At 39.3% G+C, this 15,741-nt stretch overlaps 1 protein-coding gene across 12 annotated transcripts in view; it reads left to right on the forward strand.

The window, feature by feature from the left end:
- Nucleotides 1–227: 227 nt before the first annotated feature.
- tjp1a (tight junction protein 1a) overlaps nucleotides 228–15,741 on the forward strand; it is a 92,803-nt gene continuing 77,289 nt past the window's right edge. For all 12 annotated transcript variants that reach the window (XM_060911075.1, XM_060911081.1, XM_060911083.1 and 9 more), the window contains exon 1: nucleotides 228–712. In XM_060911075.1, the coding sequence (XP_060767058.1) occupies nucleotides 686–712 (27 nt within the window). In that variant the 5' untranslated portion in view covers nucleotides 228–685. The remainder of the gene's footprint in view (nucleotides 713–15,741) is intronic.

Genomic DNA, 15,741 nt, shown 5'->3' on the forward strand with positions numbered 1-15,741 from the left:
TTAGGTTTTACCTGGTTGATCATTTCGAAAGAAAAATCCATAAAATATATCTTTGGAAAACGAATAAGATTTTAAGTGTCTTTTAGAACATTTATGATTTAAAAATATCAACTTTGGGATTGGTTTTAATTGTGGTTAGCGCTGGTCTGATTTCCAAGCTCCCCCCTGTTCTCTGGGTGGAATGGAATGGTCCATTCCAGGCAGGCAGGCGGGCAGGCAGACATGTCATGGCTGTTGCTCGGAGAGGTGAAGGAGAGAGAGAGAGAGAGCGAGCGAGAGGAGTCGAGAGTCTCGGGAGAGAAACACTCGTGAACGCGTCACTCCTGCGCTTCTTAAAACGTTTAAATATTGTTGATTTTGTAGTTACTTCTTTCTGATTATCCTGTAAGGGGATTAACAGTGTAATATTACCTGTTTGGGAAACAGAAAGAAGTTTGTGTGTTTATTAAAACGCGCCGCCCCGGAGGGAGAGGGAGAGAGAGGCTGATGGTGAACTTTGGACTTGTCTTTTATTTATTTATTTCCGTTCGGTTCCGCTAACATGTCCAAGGAAGAAGGAGCAGAGAAATAGAGAGTCGTTTGCCCGGAGCTGAGGGCTGCTGGGCAGGACACAGGAAAGTGGAGGAAGTTTTCCAGCCAGCACTGGCTTTCTGTCAGCAGTGATATTTTACTCTGGGGGACCAAAATGTCGGCCAAAGCTGCTTCAAATAAGGTAGGACACATATTTACACGAGTTCGAGAAGAGATTAATGTCTCGAACTGTGTTTTGTTAATTTCATGGGGAAAAAATCCGACGATTTTACCTCAGGGGGAAAAAAGAAAAGACTTGACATCAGTGTAAAGTTGGAGTTAAAGTTCGCTGCCTGTTTTGTTTCACTGCCAGATCTGTGTCAGGGTTTGTGTTCATGTTTGTCATTTTTTTTTTATTTTTATTGAAGAACTTTCTGGAATATTTCGATATTTATTTACTTTTCGACTTTTTTTTTGTCACCAGGAAAGGTGAATTGTAAGCGTGAGAGAGAGTGAGTGAGTGTAACACAGGTCAAACTTGTCTGAGGTAAATTTTAGTGGCTCTGGGCAGCTCGTTAAGTGTCACTGCTCCATTAATCCTCATACCTGGAGTGAAAACATCTAATTTTATACTAATTTAACACCTGTGAAATGCTAACGTCATATTTCCTTTTCGTTTTTTATTTTTTAAACCCAAACTCGATTTGTGAGTGCTCTTATAAATGTAGCTCTCTGACAAAATTGCCATTTTTTAATCGATATAGACTAATATATTTCGAATGAATGATTTAGAAAATTATTTCATTTCTTTCTCTCTCGACACACAGTTGGAGTTGAAGTGTGCGCGTTCACGGCCTCCTGCGCGTTCATGCGTTCAGGTTTTGAGTGAGTGAGTGAGGGCGGGAGGGAGGGAGCGCGCGCGCGATTGACTCTTTATTGATTAATTGATTTAATTCCGGAGTTTATAACCCGAGCTAGGAGGAGGTGAAGTATGTGTGTTATGTGGAGAGCGGTGGAAGAATTTGAGCTGTGCAAAACTTGGCTCTTCAGGTTTGGTTAGTTTGTCTTGTGGAAGCAAAACATTTGTGGTGATGACACACACACACACACACACACACACACCCTCAAATTCAACCCGGGGTTATCAGATAGAACTGAGTTTCAGGGTTTTGGTGCGTTTCATTTAGTGTGAGAAGTCTACATCGCTTACTTTAGTAGTTTTTCATGTAATAATAATTTATTATTATTATTATTATTACTACTACTATGTGGTGCGTTCACACCCACCCACAAATTCAACCCGGGGTTATCAGATAGAACTGAGTTTCAGGGTTTTGGTGGGTTTCATTTAGTGTGAGAAGTCTACATCGCTTACTTTAGTAGTTTTTCATGTAATAATAATTTATTATTATTATTATTATTACTACTACTATGTGGTGCGTTCACACCCACCCACAAATTCAACTCGGGGTTATCAGATAGAACTGTGTTTCAGGGTTTTGGTGGGTTTCATTTAGTGTGAGAAGTTTACATCGCTTACTTTAGTAGTTTTTCATATTATTATTATTATTATTATTATTACTACTACTACTATGTGGTGCGTTCACACCCACCCACAAATTCAACCCAGGGTTATCAGATAGAACTGAGTTTTGGTGGGTTTCATTTAGTGTGAGAAGTCTACATTGCTTACTTTAGTAGTTCTTCATTTAATAATAATAAACACTACTACGTGGTGCGTTCACACCCACCCACAAATTCAACTCGGGGTTATCAGATAGAACTGAGTTTCAGGGTTTTGGTGGGTTTCATTTAGTGTGAGAAGTTTACATCGCTTACTTTAGTAGTTCTTCATGTAGTAATAATAATAATTATTATTATTACTATGTGGTGCGTTCACACCCACCCACAAATTCAACCCAGGGTTATCAGATAGAACTGTGTTTCAGGGTTTTGGTGGGTTTCATTTAGTGTGAGAAGTCTACATTGCTTACTTTAGTAGTTCATATATATATATATATATATATATATATATATATATAATATAAAAAATTTTTATTATTATTATTACTACTACTATGTGGTGCGTTCACACCCACCCACAAATTCAACTCGGGGTTATCAGATAGAACTGAGTTTCAGGGTTTTGGTGGGTTTCATTTTGTGTAAGAAGTTTACATCGCTTACTTTAGTAGTTCTTCATATATATTATTATTATTATTATTATTACTACTACTACTACTACTACTACTACGTGGTGCGTTCACACCCACCCACAAATTCAACCCAGGGTTATCAGATAGAACTGAGTTTCAGGGTTTTGGTGGGTTTCCTTCACTACTATCAGTCTACATTCCTTAAGTACACTCTTATATCAGTATTATTATGCGAGGTGCGTTCAAACACACCTGCAAATTCCACCTGGGGTTATTGGAGTGAACTGGTCTCAAGGTTTAACATTTATTACTACAACTTTACTCCTTAATTACACTGTAGTTACATTATCACCAATAATAAACACATCAGTTGTTTGTCCCTTTTTCAACATTAATCATTTCATGATTGTTGCCTCGATTAATTTTAGTTATTTCTTAAATAGATCTAAAATCCAGTCGTTACATTGCTACTTGATGATTTTTTGAAGACCTTGGTCCATACAGCAACCCGAATGGAAGGGGGGGGGGACCCTAAACTAACACTTAAGTTGTCCTGTGTACTGTCTGTCATGGCTTTGACAGTCGCTTCCGTTTAAAACGTGCAGGTTCTTGTTGCATGATCGCGTTTTCATGATAACGTCTTGAACTGAGCCGTAAAGGGTTAAACCCTGCACTGAGAGTCGCTCAGTAGGTCATTCAGGAATCACTGATTCATTACCGATGGTGTTCCAGGTGTCAGCGTGTGAGCCGAGCTACACCCCTTCCGGCTTTAACTCTGATCTGAAACGTGCTTTGCTAGTCTTTAATGACGTCATGAGCTCCTTTGGTTCAGTCGAGGCAAATGTTGGATCCTTCAGCGAAAGTTATGTAATACCTAATATTTTTTACGTTATCGTTATTCCAGGCAGGACGTGTGGACTGATTCATTACAGGTGTGTTGGGGACGCCAGACCTGGGACATTATCAGTTTCTTAATTTTTAAACAATAACTTTAGGCTTCTTGCATCGATCACTTTCACAGATGTTGCTCTCGAGCTAGAAAATACAAACAAACAAGAACAAAAAAAAAAACCCAGAAAATGTTGTAGGATATTGTGATAAAGATCAATCATTTGATGTCCTGAAGTGTTTTATTCCTCTTGTACCACAGTAATGTTTTTTCTTTTCTTTTTTTTTTAAAACCTTACAAGTCATGTTTGTTAATCCGTTTAACGCTGTGGAACATCCCTGAAACAAGTTTGCTCCTGTTCTTACTTGCGTTTAAGCAGCTACACTACATGACCATTTCATTCCCTCATTTGCCTCTTTTTATTTTTTTCCCTCTCTCTTTTGAGCTTTAAAAAACCCCTCAATATGTCCGATGTCCTGAAGAACTTCCTCTGTGTTTGGAAACTTAAACTTCCAGCTTTACCTCTGACTTTTACAAACCCTGATACTAGAGACTCCTTCCATAAACATTAAATAAACGTCTCCTTACACACCAATAGATCAGTGTTTACACGCTTTGAATGTTCAACGTCATCGTTAACAAACGTCTGATTGGAAAATGTAGCTGTTGAGTCGTCAGAATTTAGTAATTGTGCATATTTTTGTTTAAAAAAGTGTACAAATCTTGGATCTCATAACTAGCCTGAATAATCTAATTAGCCTTCTGAGATGTCGTTGTATCGTGATTTTTATTTTTTAAAATAAAAATGATTTTTAAAGCTTTTTCTACTGTCTGAATCTGAAGTGTAAATTGTTTACAGAATAAAAATATTTTCTCTTGTCAGTGTTACTTTTTTGTTTAACATATTGGAAAATAAATGACCACCAAACCTATTTTTTAAAAACGTAAAACCATTTTGCAAGCAGTTTGTTAGCATAGATATCGTGATGCATTTTGTGCTTTGCAGAAATATCTCGAAATATCGTGATTCTTTTTTTTTTAAATCATCGCCCCACCCCTAATGATCAGCTACTCAGGCATTTATCTCCACATTCCACACTTGTCTCGGTTGCAGATTTCTCTTATCAGTCTCACACAGACATCCACAAAATCTCTCCTGAAAATAAGTAGAACAGATAGACGCAGAGTCCACCACGACCTCACGCGGAAGAATCTTTCACTTTTTTTTTTTATACTCAGGATAAAATGCAGTTAATTTTAGGAGTCGATTATTTCAGGAAAATAATCCTCCTAATGTGCCCCCCCCCCAAAAGCGCCTGCATCCTGCTGTAAAGGAAGTGCGTGTTTGTATCTGTGTGTTTTTTGGGAAAAGGAAAAGTTTGTATAGGTAAACATCGCAGAACAAACACGTGTAATGTTGGACTCGTGGTCATGTGGGGTCATTTTGCTTTGAAGGAAAAAAGAAGCAGCGAGTTGATTCATTTCGTGCTGCATAAAAATGAATGTTTTAATATGGAGGAGTGTATTCAGTGGCATCGTCCTCCCCTCTCCCTCCCTTCCTCTCTTTGTACGGAAAACAAAAGCGAGCACATATGTATTTGCGCTCTAAATGGGTCTGGAGTGCTCATATTCATGACGAGAGGGGACAGGTGAAGGAATAATTTTCAGGCTTTTGAGAGACTTCTCTCAGCGTAAGGTTTTTTTTTTTTAATTTCTGTAAGTATATATACACCATTTCTGCTTTACAGCGCAGACTGTTTGTGTCCCGTCTCGTCTGTCTCTGAGACGCCTTTGTGAAGAGTAGAGATGATGTAGAAAAGCAGCTCAAGTGGCCCTGTGCCAAGGACACTCCATCGGTTCCCATGGTGAGCAGAGGGCACAGACTGCTCTGGGGTGATGGGCCTCAGGGTGCAGCTCCGTGACTGGCTCTATGCAGTGGTGCTGTGTTGTGACCTGATGGATATTGTGTCCAACTTGCCTCGTTAGAGCTGATTCGCAGGTTGGAATGACGTTTTTTTTTTTTTTTTATTTACCTCAGTGGTAAAAAGGTGTCTTTGGGCAAAACCATGGACGCTTCCATGTTCATCTTTGGTCTTTTAGGCAAAGATGAATCTAGCCAGCTTACACTGAGTGATGTACATTTTTCTTCCTTAAACAGCGACCTGTATAGTCCGTGTTACAGATTTAATGATCAAATATATCTGTATGCTGATTGATCAGTGTTTATATACAGTATAACTCATATTTAAAGGTATGAAGTGTGACTTTATGTACTTTTGATGCTCTGAGCAGCCATGTTGATTTGACATCACTTTGTTAACAGTGAAGGAACTCATAGAAAGTTCAGGTTGAGGGGCTGTTTTCTTTGGCTTTCCCCAATACCCCTTTTCCACCAATGGGGAACAGGTTCCGTTCTGGTTCATGCACTAAATTTTGCACCATTCAGATCATTTCAACCAAAAATAAATTGGTTCCGGACCTGAGAGGTTGGTTAAGAGTTGGAAGCAAAATATAGCTGGTTTTTCTGGAGTGAACCGTGATGTCATTAGTTTGAAGAGGAAGCAGAAGTGGAGAACGCAACGGAACAGGATACATCTTGAGAAAAATTGGACCGAAAACGAATATCTGCAGAAACGGAACAAAATCTCACAGGTAGTCAATACGCTCCATCATCTTGCTACGACTTTTTAGTCCCGTTGTGAATTGTGTGTCGTCCTCTGCTCGTGATGCATCCTTGATTACAACGGTTCTGGTGAAAACGTGGGCTGACTTGCTAGCTAGCACCAAAGCTCAAAGAATCCTGAATGGAACGGGTTCGAGAACCCATTCCCTGTTGGTTGAAAAGGGGCATCGTTGGAGGTTTGGAATTATAGCAACTTGTGACCGCGAATTGAACATGGCATTCAAAAGTGACCAGGGAAAAGATAATCAGGTCGCTGACTAGTTTAGTCAACTGCCATTTTCAAGTCCCAGACCAGGATTAATCAAGATCAAGGCATCTTAAGGGGGTCGAGACCAAATAAAGTAAGACTGAGTCTTGTAATCTATCAAATCCTTTTCAACACCAAGCCTTTACTTCAGTGAGTTGGCTTCAGTCAGTGGGTGGCATGATGGTGTAGTGGTCAACACTGTCGCCTTACAGCAAGAATGTTACAGGTTCAAACCTCATGGCTGACGGGGGCCTTTCTGTGTGGAGTTTGTATGTTCTCCCTGTGTCTGCGTGGGTTTCCTCCACAGTTCAAGGACATGCAGATTAGGTAAAATACCCAACCATTGGGTTTGTACAGGATAGTGCATACTTGGTGCCGGTCCCAAGCCTGGATAGAGGGCCCAGTGTGAGATTAGTGCAAGCTAATCTTGGAAAAGAGGGAAAAAAAAGCATAAAGAAAATATCGTGATCTCGGAACTTGAGTCCTGCAGTGCTGAGTGTTATGACACTGGTCTTTGGAATGGAGACGGAGGACACAGGAGGCTGGAAATGGAGAGACTGGAGCTACTGGTACTGCACCTTTCATCAAAAAGTTAAATTATCACAGCGTCTCAGTGTTTGGCTCATTACGGGCTCAGGTATGCTCAGGGCAGGTACGCTCAGCTCTCTGAGACAATCGGATCTGGCAAGAGTTGGAAAAAAGGTGCAGACAATCACTCGTTACCTGCTCATTCTATGCAACTCCTCTGATCTTCACAGCTGATGACTGACCAAACCACTGCTCGCTCAAAGTGATGAGGTTTTAATAGCGGGTCCAGTTTGTTCCTGAGAGTTTGGAACAATCAGATTTATCAATCAGTGTGTGGAGCTGGACTTTTTGAACGTTTCTTACCAGATTGATCAGGGCTCCGACCTTTCACCCGCTGTCGTGTTTTCAGATCAGGTTCATCAGGAAGAAGATTGGTTCATCACAGATTGGACAAAAACAGTTTTGTATCAGTGTTTTTATTGATGATTGTCTGGTGTGTGTGTGTGCCGAGAGATTCGAGAAGGGCAGTAACAAAACGATGGTGTAAATACAGACCTGAGATGAGCTGGAGGAGATTATGGACCCCACATGGATATTATTTAACCCGCATCCAGACAGTCTGAAGTGACTCCCGAGCACCAGTCCAGTGTGTCATTACCATCGTTGGTGTGTTTATGGTTACGGTTAATAACAGGGTGTTATTAGTGTATTTGGCGAGTTAATGATGGTGATTACTGGCAGGATGGTGGTGTTGGGTCGGGTTCTGTGGTGACTGTGCGTTATTTCTGTGTGTGATAATGACGGTAATCAGCAGCAGCGATGTGTGGATGTTCAGGACGGGTCTCAGCTGGTTTCTCGTCTTTATTCGCAATGTAACTTTGGGTTATTTTGATTTCTGAACTGGATCCATAAAGTGTTCATTAATTCAGGTGTGTGTTTGTTTATTTATTGAGCCCGGATTCAGTACGGATCGTCACACTGTTGTGTAAAAGTCCTCCTTGACCTCGTGAGTGTATTTTACATGAACATTTTTTTAAAATACTATTTTCCAGGTAGAATTTCTCCAGCTGTTCATGAGTCACGTTTCTAAGGAAATCCTTTATAGTCCATGAATAAACATTTCCTTAACTGATGTAATGATTCGAAAGATTTATCATGTCCTGTGCTATTTTTTATTTTTTTTATTGCTTCTCGACATTATGCCATTATTGCCCATTTCCTCAAAAAAAACAAAAACACTTCTGACTTGTTTTTCATCCGCTTCCATAATTTCATGCGCGCGCTCTCTAGTGAGTCTCATTCTGCGCTCACATTATTCTGCACTTCTTGCTTGTGGGTGTGTCCTGTATTTAGTTAACTTGCTATTGCCATGGTTTCACCAAGCTGATGGCGCCAGAACGTAAATAAAACAGTCTGATTTGTAACCAAATACATTGTTTTGCTAAAAATACAATTCATGAGCATATGAGTGCATCCTTTGTTAGTGTCAGAATAAATGTAAAGCTACATTTGGAAGCTTTGCATTGAAAGTAAAGCTAAAAAATTTTTCTGACCCCTCCTTGACACACGTCACGTCAACAGTTTGTCTTGAAATGCAGCAGCTAAAAAAAAAAACCCAGTGCTGCTGAATTTATCATAAGTAAAATTGGGAAATCTTTAGTCTTGATTCTTAGGCATGAATATATTTGGAGTCAAAAACTACAGATATTAGCAGTGCATGCTAACTTTCAAGCAGCGCTCTCTCTCTCTCTCTCTCTCTCTCTCTCTCTCTCTCTCTCTCTCTCTCTGCAACTTTATTCCAAGCCGTATTTTTTCTTTGTAATGTCTCTGTAGGCTACATGTTTAACAAGAACTCGTATCTGACCAGAAACCACATTTACGTTTTTGTGGTTTGAAAAGTAAATCAGAGCCAGTCACGGGGACTGAAGTAGTTTGTGTGGAAAACGTCAGCGCACATGCGCCATCAGGTTGGTCCGAGGAACCGTTTTCACTAATTGCAGGGTTTCCCGTACATAGACCATTGTGTGGCGCAGCGCCACACAATGAATTCCTATTGCCACACAATCAGACTCGCGATTTTGAAAAAAAAAAATCCGTTTATCCCGCTTCAGCATTCATGCAAGTTATTAATAATGGCTTGACATTCACAATAAATAAGGATTTCCCACTAGCCTAAATAAAATGTTATACTCGCGGGCAGGGCTCGAAATTACCTTTTTTTCTTTGTGTCCCCCAGTGGTCCCGAATTCTGTGTTGTATTGTCCCGAATGGAAGCAATAGTGTCCCCATTTTTTTTCCTCTCTGAAATAACCAGTTGTTAATATTATCATATGAAGTTACTATTATATTTGTAACTATGCGATTTTGAACCTTTTATATCATTTTTACAATAAGTCACAAGACACAAGCGACACATGTCCTATACATCATCTACTTCAAAATTACAGTTATTGCATTTTCAGTTTATTAAACTTTGGTGATCTCACTGTATGAATAGATACCCGTTTATTTAAAGGGGCCAACTAGCTCATTCAGAAAATGTTTCAACTCCCTACATCTGCAGTACACTTTAGCTGAAAATAAGACCCCTTTTATGTTCATTTCATCTACTTATACCTTGAATATCTGTTGGCACTTATAAGGCCAACTTATAATTTTCACCATTACCGTTATCCATTTTTATGAACTTTCCGTTATCCATTACCGTTATCCATTTTTATGAACTTTCCGTTATCCATTTTTATGAACTTTCTGTTATCCATTTTTATGAACTTTCCGTTATCCATTTTTATGAACTTTCCGTTATCCATTTTTATGAACTTTCCGTTATCCATTTTTATGAACTTTTCGTTATCCATTTTTATGAACTTTCGCTGCCGAAACGTGGGTGCAAATGTTAGCAACATCAGCATAGTGGCAGGTCCGAGCCTAGTTGTGCTGCTGACTGACTAAACTTTCTGAACTAGAAAGACACCAAGAAAACTCACTTATTCTGTTGAACGGTATCTTCCGTCAATATCATCCACATCATTCCTGTTGTATTTTATAACGTGTCTAACAGTGTTCATTAAGTTCATTCAGTTGCTAGCGTTGCCTGCAGACCAGGCGAGGACACTTTGGATCCTGAAGGTCCCGGAGACGTTATGTCTGGGCTTTCAGTTTCTTCCCCGCGGTCGGTCCGCTTCAACCACTTAAGCATTTTTGTTCTGGCAAGAGTCGGCGCAGCGTGTGCGCTAGCAATTCCATTCCAAGTCCATATAATGCGGACACCGGCCGAAGATTCTAGAACAGAATGCGCTGCTCTGTAGCCTACGGATGCAGGTGCATCGAAAGTGTAGCTACTATGTATTTTTCGCTGTTAACGTTTTAAAATTAAAATTGACAAATTAGGTGAATGTCTACGTATGTGTTACGGCTTTGTAAATAATATTAATGTAGAACTTTTTTCTAGATCTATTTTTTTCCATTGTTCCGGGATTGTCCCAGATATGATAATTTTGTGTCCCGATGACATTTTTTATGGTCCCCGGGACGTCGGGACACCGTTAGTTTCGAGCGCTGCTCGCGGGGATGCCTAGTTGATGCTATCTGAAGCATAAAATCTGAATCGGAGATGCACCGATTGACCGGCTGCCGATCGGAATTGACCGATTTTCACGTGATCGGCCATGACCGGCGACCGGCCGGTCAAAATTAAAATATGCCGATTTTCTGCCGATCAAAACTTGTGTATCACATAGAGATGAAAGTGGAAATACTCGTAATTCGCAACTAAAAAGACTGCAGCTACACTGGCAGCTTGAACATGCTTTCTAGTGCGATTGTGTTGCGCTTGCGCAGAACAGTCTCAGTCCTGCGCACCTAACTGGCTCCAGCGCGCATGCCGTTAACAAAAAAAAAAAAATTCACTATTTGGATATATTATATATCCAAATATAGTGAATTTTTTTTTTTTGTGCCAGATATTGGATGTGAAAAGAAGAAAATGTTTGTGGTTGTGTGAATTTCCCATTACAGGAATTCATACGTTAGCCTATTACCAAACATCTAGTTAGATTTGTACAAAGAGAGAAAGGAAAAAAAATGTCTATTTGTTTGTTTTACAATCTTGGTTGCACTTGATTCCATTGGAAATTACTCTACAAATACACATCTGACAAAGATGATAGAATGGCTATGGTATAAGTATGACTGGAAATAATTTTTGTATTTTGTTACTGAATGAAGAAATGGGTTGTTCTATAAGGCATAAGTTTTCAGATCTAAATAGGCTTATGAAAGTGTGTTCCATAGCAGTAGGCAAATAATATATGAGGGGGAAGTTGTTTTTGTGCCAGATATTGGATGGGAAAAGAAAAAATGTTTGTGTGAATTTCCTATTTCAGGAATTAATGTGTTCATACCAAACATGAAGAAAGATTTTACAAAGAACAATGTCTTTTTGTTTGTTTTCAACCTTTGAGGTGTTGAAAATGTATTCCTGAAAATCTGGCAGAATGTTCTATTAAAGAAAAGATAAAAAGAAAATAGTCTTTGTGTGTGCTCTGAAGTGGTTTGAAAAAATGAAATCGGAATCGGCCAAACTCGGTATCGGCAGGTCACACTCCATGGAAAATTGGAAATCGGAATCGGCCCAAAAAATTGCAATCTGAATATTTTAAGAAACATCTTTATTAGCGAAGTAGATAAACCATCACTGCATCACTGATGCGCACACACACTGGCAGCTGAATTAAATGTTCTGATAGTAGGGCCTTCGATTTTCCGCGGTCGCGGAAAACGGACGGAAATCGCGGAAATTGGGGTCAGAAACGGAATTAGTGCTCAGAAACGGAATCTATGGAGCCCCTCTGGTGACATGGGTGAAAAAAGGAGTTAATAACGCGTGGGAACGAAATCCTATTCCGTGGCCACGACTTGCTTAATGCGTGGGAATGAGATGATTATTGGGTGGCCACGAATTAATAACACGTGGCCACGAGATGATTCAAGTTCCAGCCTGATGGGATGATGTCCAGTTTTTGAGCGGCCATCAGTTGTGCAATAAATACAGGATTTATCCTGTATGATGAAATCTATAACTTCCCCGAGGTCAGCATATTGTCTACGTTTGAGCCCGTGCTTTTTGAGCAGCCGAATTAAGTGTCTTTTGCTCAGAATTACTCCATGTCTAACTGCAAGTGATTTAAAGATATCATTTCATTCCTAGATTAAAATAAAACGAAATCAGATCAAACTTGTCCATATTTGTGGCTGAAGCTACTGATGCCAGAAAGTCAACAGTCTCAGTGATGAAATGACTAACACTTCTCGTGGCCACGTGTTATTAATTCGTGGCCACCTAATAATCATCATCTCATTCCCACACATTAAACAAGTCGTGGCCACGGAATAGGATCTCGTTCTCATGCGTTATTAATGCGTGGCCACGGAATATTTTCAAGCACAAAGGGACTCCTAATGCTATATTATAATGGTGATCTTGAAGGCAGATTTTGAACAGTCAGATTTCCATTAGTAGTTTGCACCAAGGCTTTTCAGTTTAACATTATATAATAGCAACTGATTATTTTCATGATTTAATGGTTTATGTTCTTAAATAAGAAGTTTTTTCCAAAGAATGATTTTCCAAAGAATGATTTTCTATATAAAGAGTTTGAAGACTTCATTCTCATCTCATTATCTCTAGCCGCTTTATCCTTCTACAGGGTCGCAGGCAAGCTGGAGCCTATCCCAGCTGACTACGAGCGAAAGGCGGGGTACACCCTGGACAAGTCGCCAGGTCATCACAGGGCTAGTTTGAAGACTTGTGCATTATTAAATAAATAATTTACAGGCAAAATGTAAATTAAACTACTAATAGAGTTAACTGTTAAATAATTTGAATCATTTAAAGTATATATTAAATGGACACTGTCACACACTTTGTTAGACCTGTCGTTGCACTGAAAACATTGTCAGCATAACGAATAAAAGTTTGAAAAACATGGATAAAATGATAACTGAGATTATTTTATTTAAATGTACATGTATAAAGAATAAGGATAACCATATAAGTATTAATATACAATATAAAGTTTTAAAGAAAATGGCAGGAGCCAGTCAACAATCAAGTTAACAGCACTAATTAACTACAGTCTTAAATAAATGAAAGAAACACATTTTCAGTGAAGTGAAATTTAGTGTAGACTGTGTACAGAAAGTTTAAAGCTTTATATGAAGTTGTACGACAGCAGGCCAGTAAAGCAGGATTACAGGGATAGATGCACAAGGACAACAAACATGCAGATGCCTCCCAACACCATTTACCTGAAACATATAAAATTTCATGCATTTATTACATGTACTTAAGAATTCTGATTCTGAATTATGTATTTTATATGTTGAAAATCTAAAAATGCCAATTTAGTTGTCATTTGAACATATATTAACTGAAACAAATTGTCTGAAACGGAATTAGCCATTCTCTGAAACGGAATTTAATGTTTTTTGAAACGGAAAATAGGAGGCTCTATGATAGGGCATGCAGGCTTTGCACCAATTAGGGTAATGCTTTTTCATGATTGTTAGTTGCCTTGGTGTTACCTTAAGTCAAACTATGGCCCGCGGGCCGACTCCGGCCCTATGAGGCAATCCCCAAAAGTGGTCATGGCCTATTTTTTTAAATTGCTTTTTGGCAAATAATGACATGTCTGCATCTTGTATTTTGTTGATTTTATCAATTAAAATTGATAGTTATAAAATGAACTATTCATATTTTCCGAATTTTCGTCATATGCTCGCGATCAAGCAGTGACAGGCAGCGCACGTGCAGAGAACTGTCAGTGTTCAGGACAGCAAAATGGCGAGCGGTCAGCGAAAAGCTGACAGAGAGTGCAGAGTTTTTAAAGAACAGTGGACCACCGATTTATTTTTTCGTTCAGTGTAAGGACCGTGCAGTTTGTCTTGTATGTAAAGTGTGTTGATTTTCAAAGAATATAATCTGCTTCGTCACTGCGAAACCCGCCACAAAGAGTATGCTAGTTTGCGAGGGCAAACAACAGAAGACAGGATTCGGAGGATGAAATGCGGACTGGCTGCACAACAGAATGTATTCCTTCGCCAAACCCAGATCAACCAGGCTGCTGTCCGAGCTAGCTATAAGGTAGCTCACCTACTAGCTACCCATGGAAAGCCGTTTACTGATGGGGACTTTGTTAAAGTATGCATGCTTGCTGTGGCCGAGGAGGTGTGTCCCGACAAGAAGGATGCGCTCAACGCGGTGAGTCTCTCCGCACCTACTATGACCAGGCGAACCGAAGATTTGGGGGACAACGTGTATGACCAGCTGAATGAGAAAGCGTCAGAATTCGAGTTTTTTGCTTTGGCCATGGATGAGAGCAATGACATGCAGGACACAGCACAACTGCTGTGATCTATTGCTCATATTATAATTTCACTGTTTTTTTAAATGTATTTATTTTATAGGCCTATTTATTTGACCTTTTATTAAGTGCTGCACACAATTATAATTAATATCAACAGGCCTACCTACAATTTATAATTTTCCACTCACCTTTGCCAGTGTCAATCACCTCAGCTAGGCAGATGTTTCTTACCTTGACAGCTTTGATGTTATTTTTATTAGAAAATAAATAAATGGAATATCTGTGGTATTTTAAATTAAAACAAAGTGTGAAGACTCGATTACTACTTTTGCAAACCACTAGTAAAGATAAACAAATATGTGCCAGGAATCAAGTGGGGATAGAGTGGTGTGGGGATAGAGTAGTGGGGATGGCTGTGCCAAGCTAGTAATCTCTACTACACAGTGAGGCCTGCTAGTGGTCATATTTGTCTGGGTCATACAATTCTACGTTATATAGCTGACCCAACCCCGGCCCCCATCACAGTCAGGAACGACAATGTGGCCCCCAGAGAAAAGTTTGGTGACCCCTGCCTTAAGTGGTTTCTTACATCTAATTATGATATTTTATTATTATTTTGTTGTTACATTATACTATTTATTTCATTTTAGTATTGGTTGAGGTAAGTGTTGAGTTCAATATTTAAAATAAAAACCTCCAGCTTGTTTTTTGCAATTTATTCCTTGAATGTCAACTAAAGAAGGATTGAAATATTGCCACCAAAAAGGCAAAAAACTAAGGTAAAAACTAAACTTTAACTTCAATTTTGGTGAGTAATTTTCATAAATTTAAAAGACAGGTTTTCCACCAACATCAAGCCCAGCAAACTAATGGCCTGCCCTGTAATGTAAAGTTGGGTCGAGGGATGAAACCAGGCAGGGTTCTGGTAAAAATTGTTTTAGCTGTCTTCTCTCAATCTAAAAGAATTTAGATTGAACTGAATAATCTCAAATGCTTCTTGTAGCTTTAAAATAGTCCCAGCAGGTGACTCTGAAGAAAAATACTGTGTTTGAACACCGCCCACTGTAAACACTTTGCATACACCCCAATGACCGACTCCACCGACCGCCACGACACCACCGCGCACGATTCCCTCATCGGCACAGTGGAGCACCACAAATTGCTACCTGGTCTGTGGGAAACACGTTTGGATTTGTTCTGTCTTGTGTCATGACACGTTTGCATAGAATTAAAAAAAAAATTCAGTTCAAATGTCACTTTGTTGCTGTCGCTTTGTCAAAAAATTAGAAACGATGGCCACTCATTTGTGGAAACATCACTGCTCACGTCTTGACATTTGGCATAATTTTATCTTTGAGTGT

The sequence above is a fragment of the Neoarius graeffei genome, chromosome 27 (genome assembly GCF_027579695.1).
Source record: "Neoarius graeffei isolate fNeoGra1 chromosome 27, fNeoGra1.pri, whole genome shotgun sequence".
Lineage (NCBI taxonomy): Eukaryota > Metazoa > Chordata > Actinopteri > Siluriformes > Ariidae > Neoarius > Neoarius graeffei.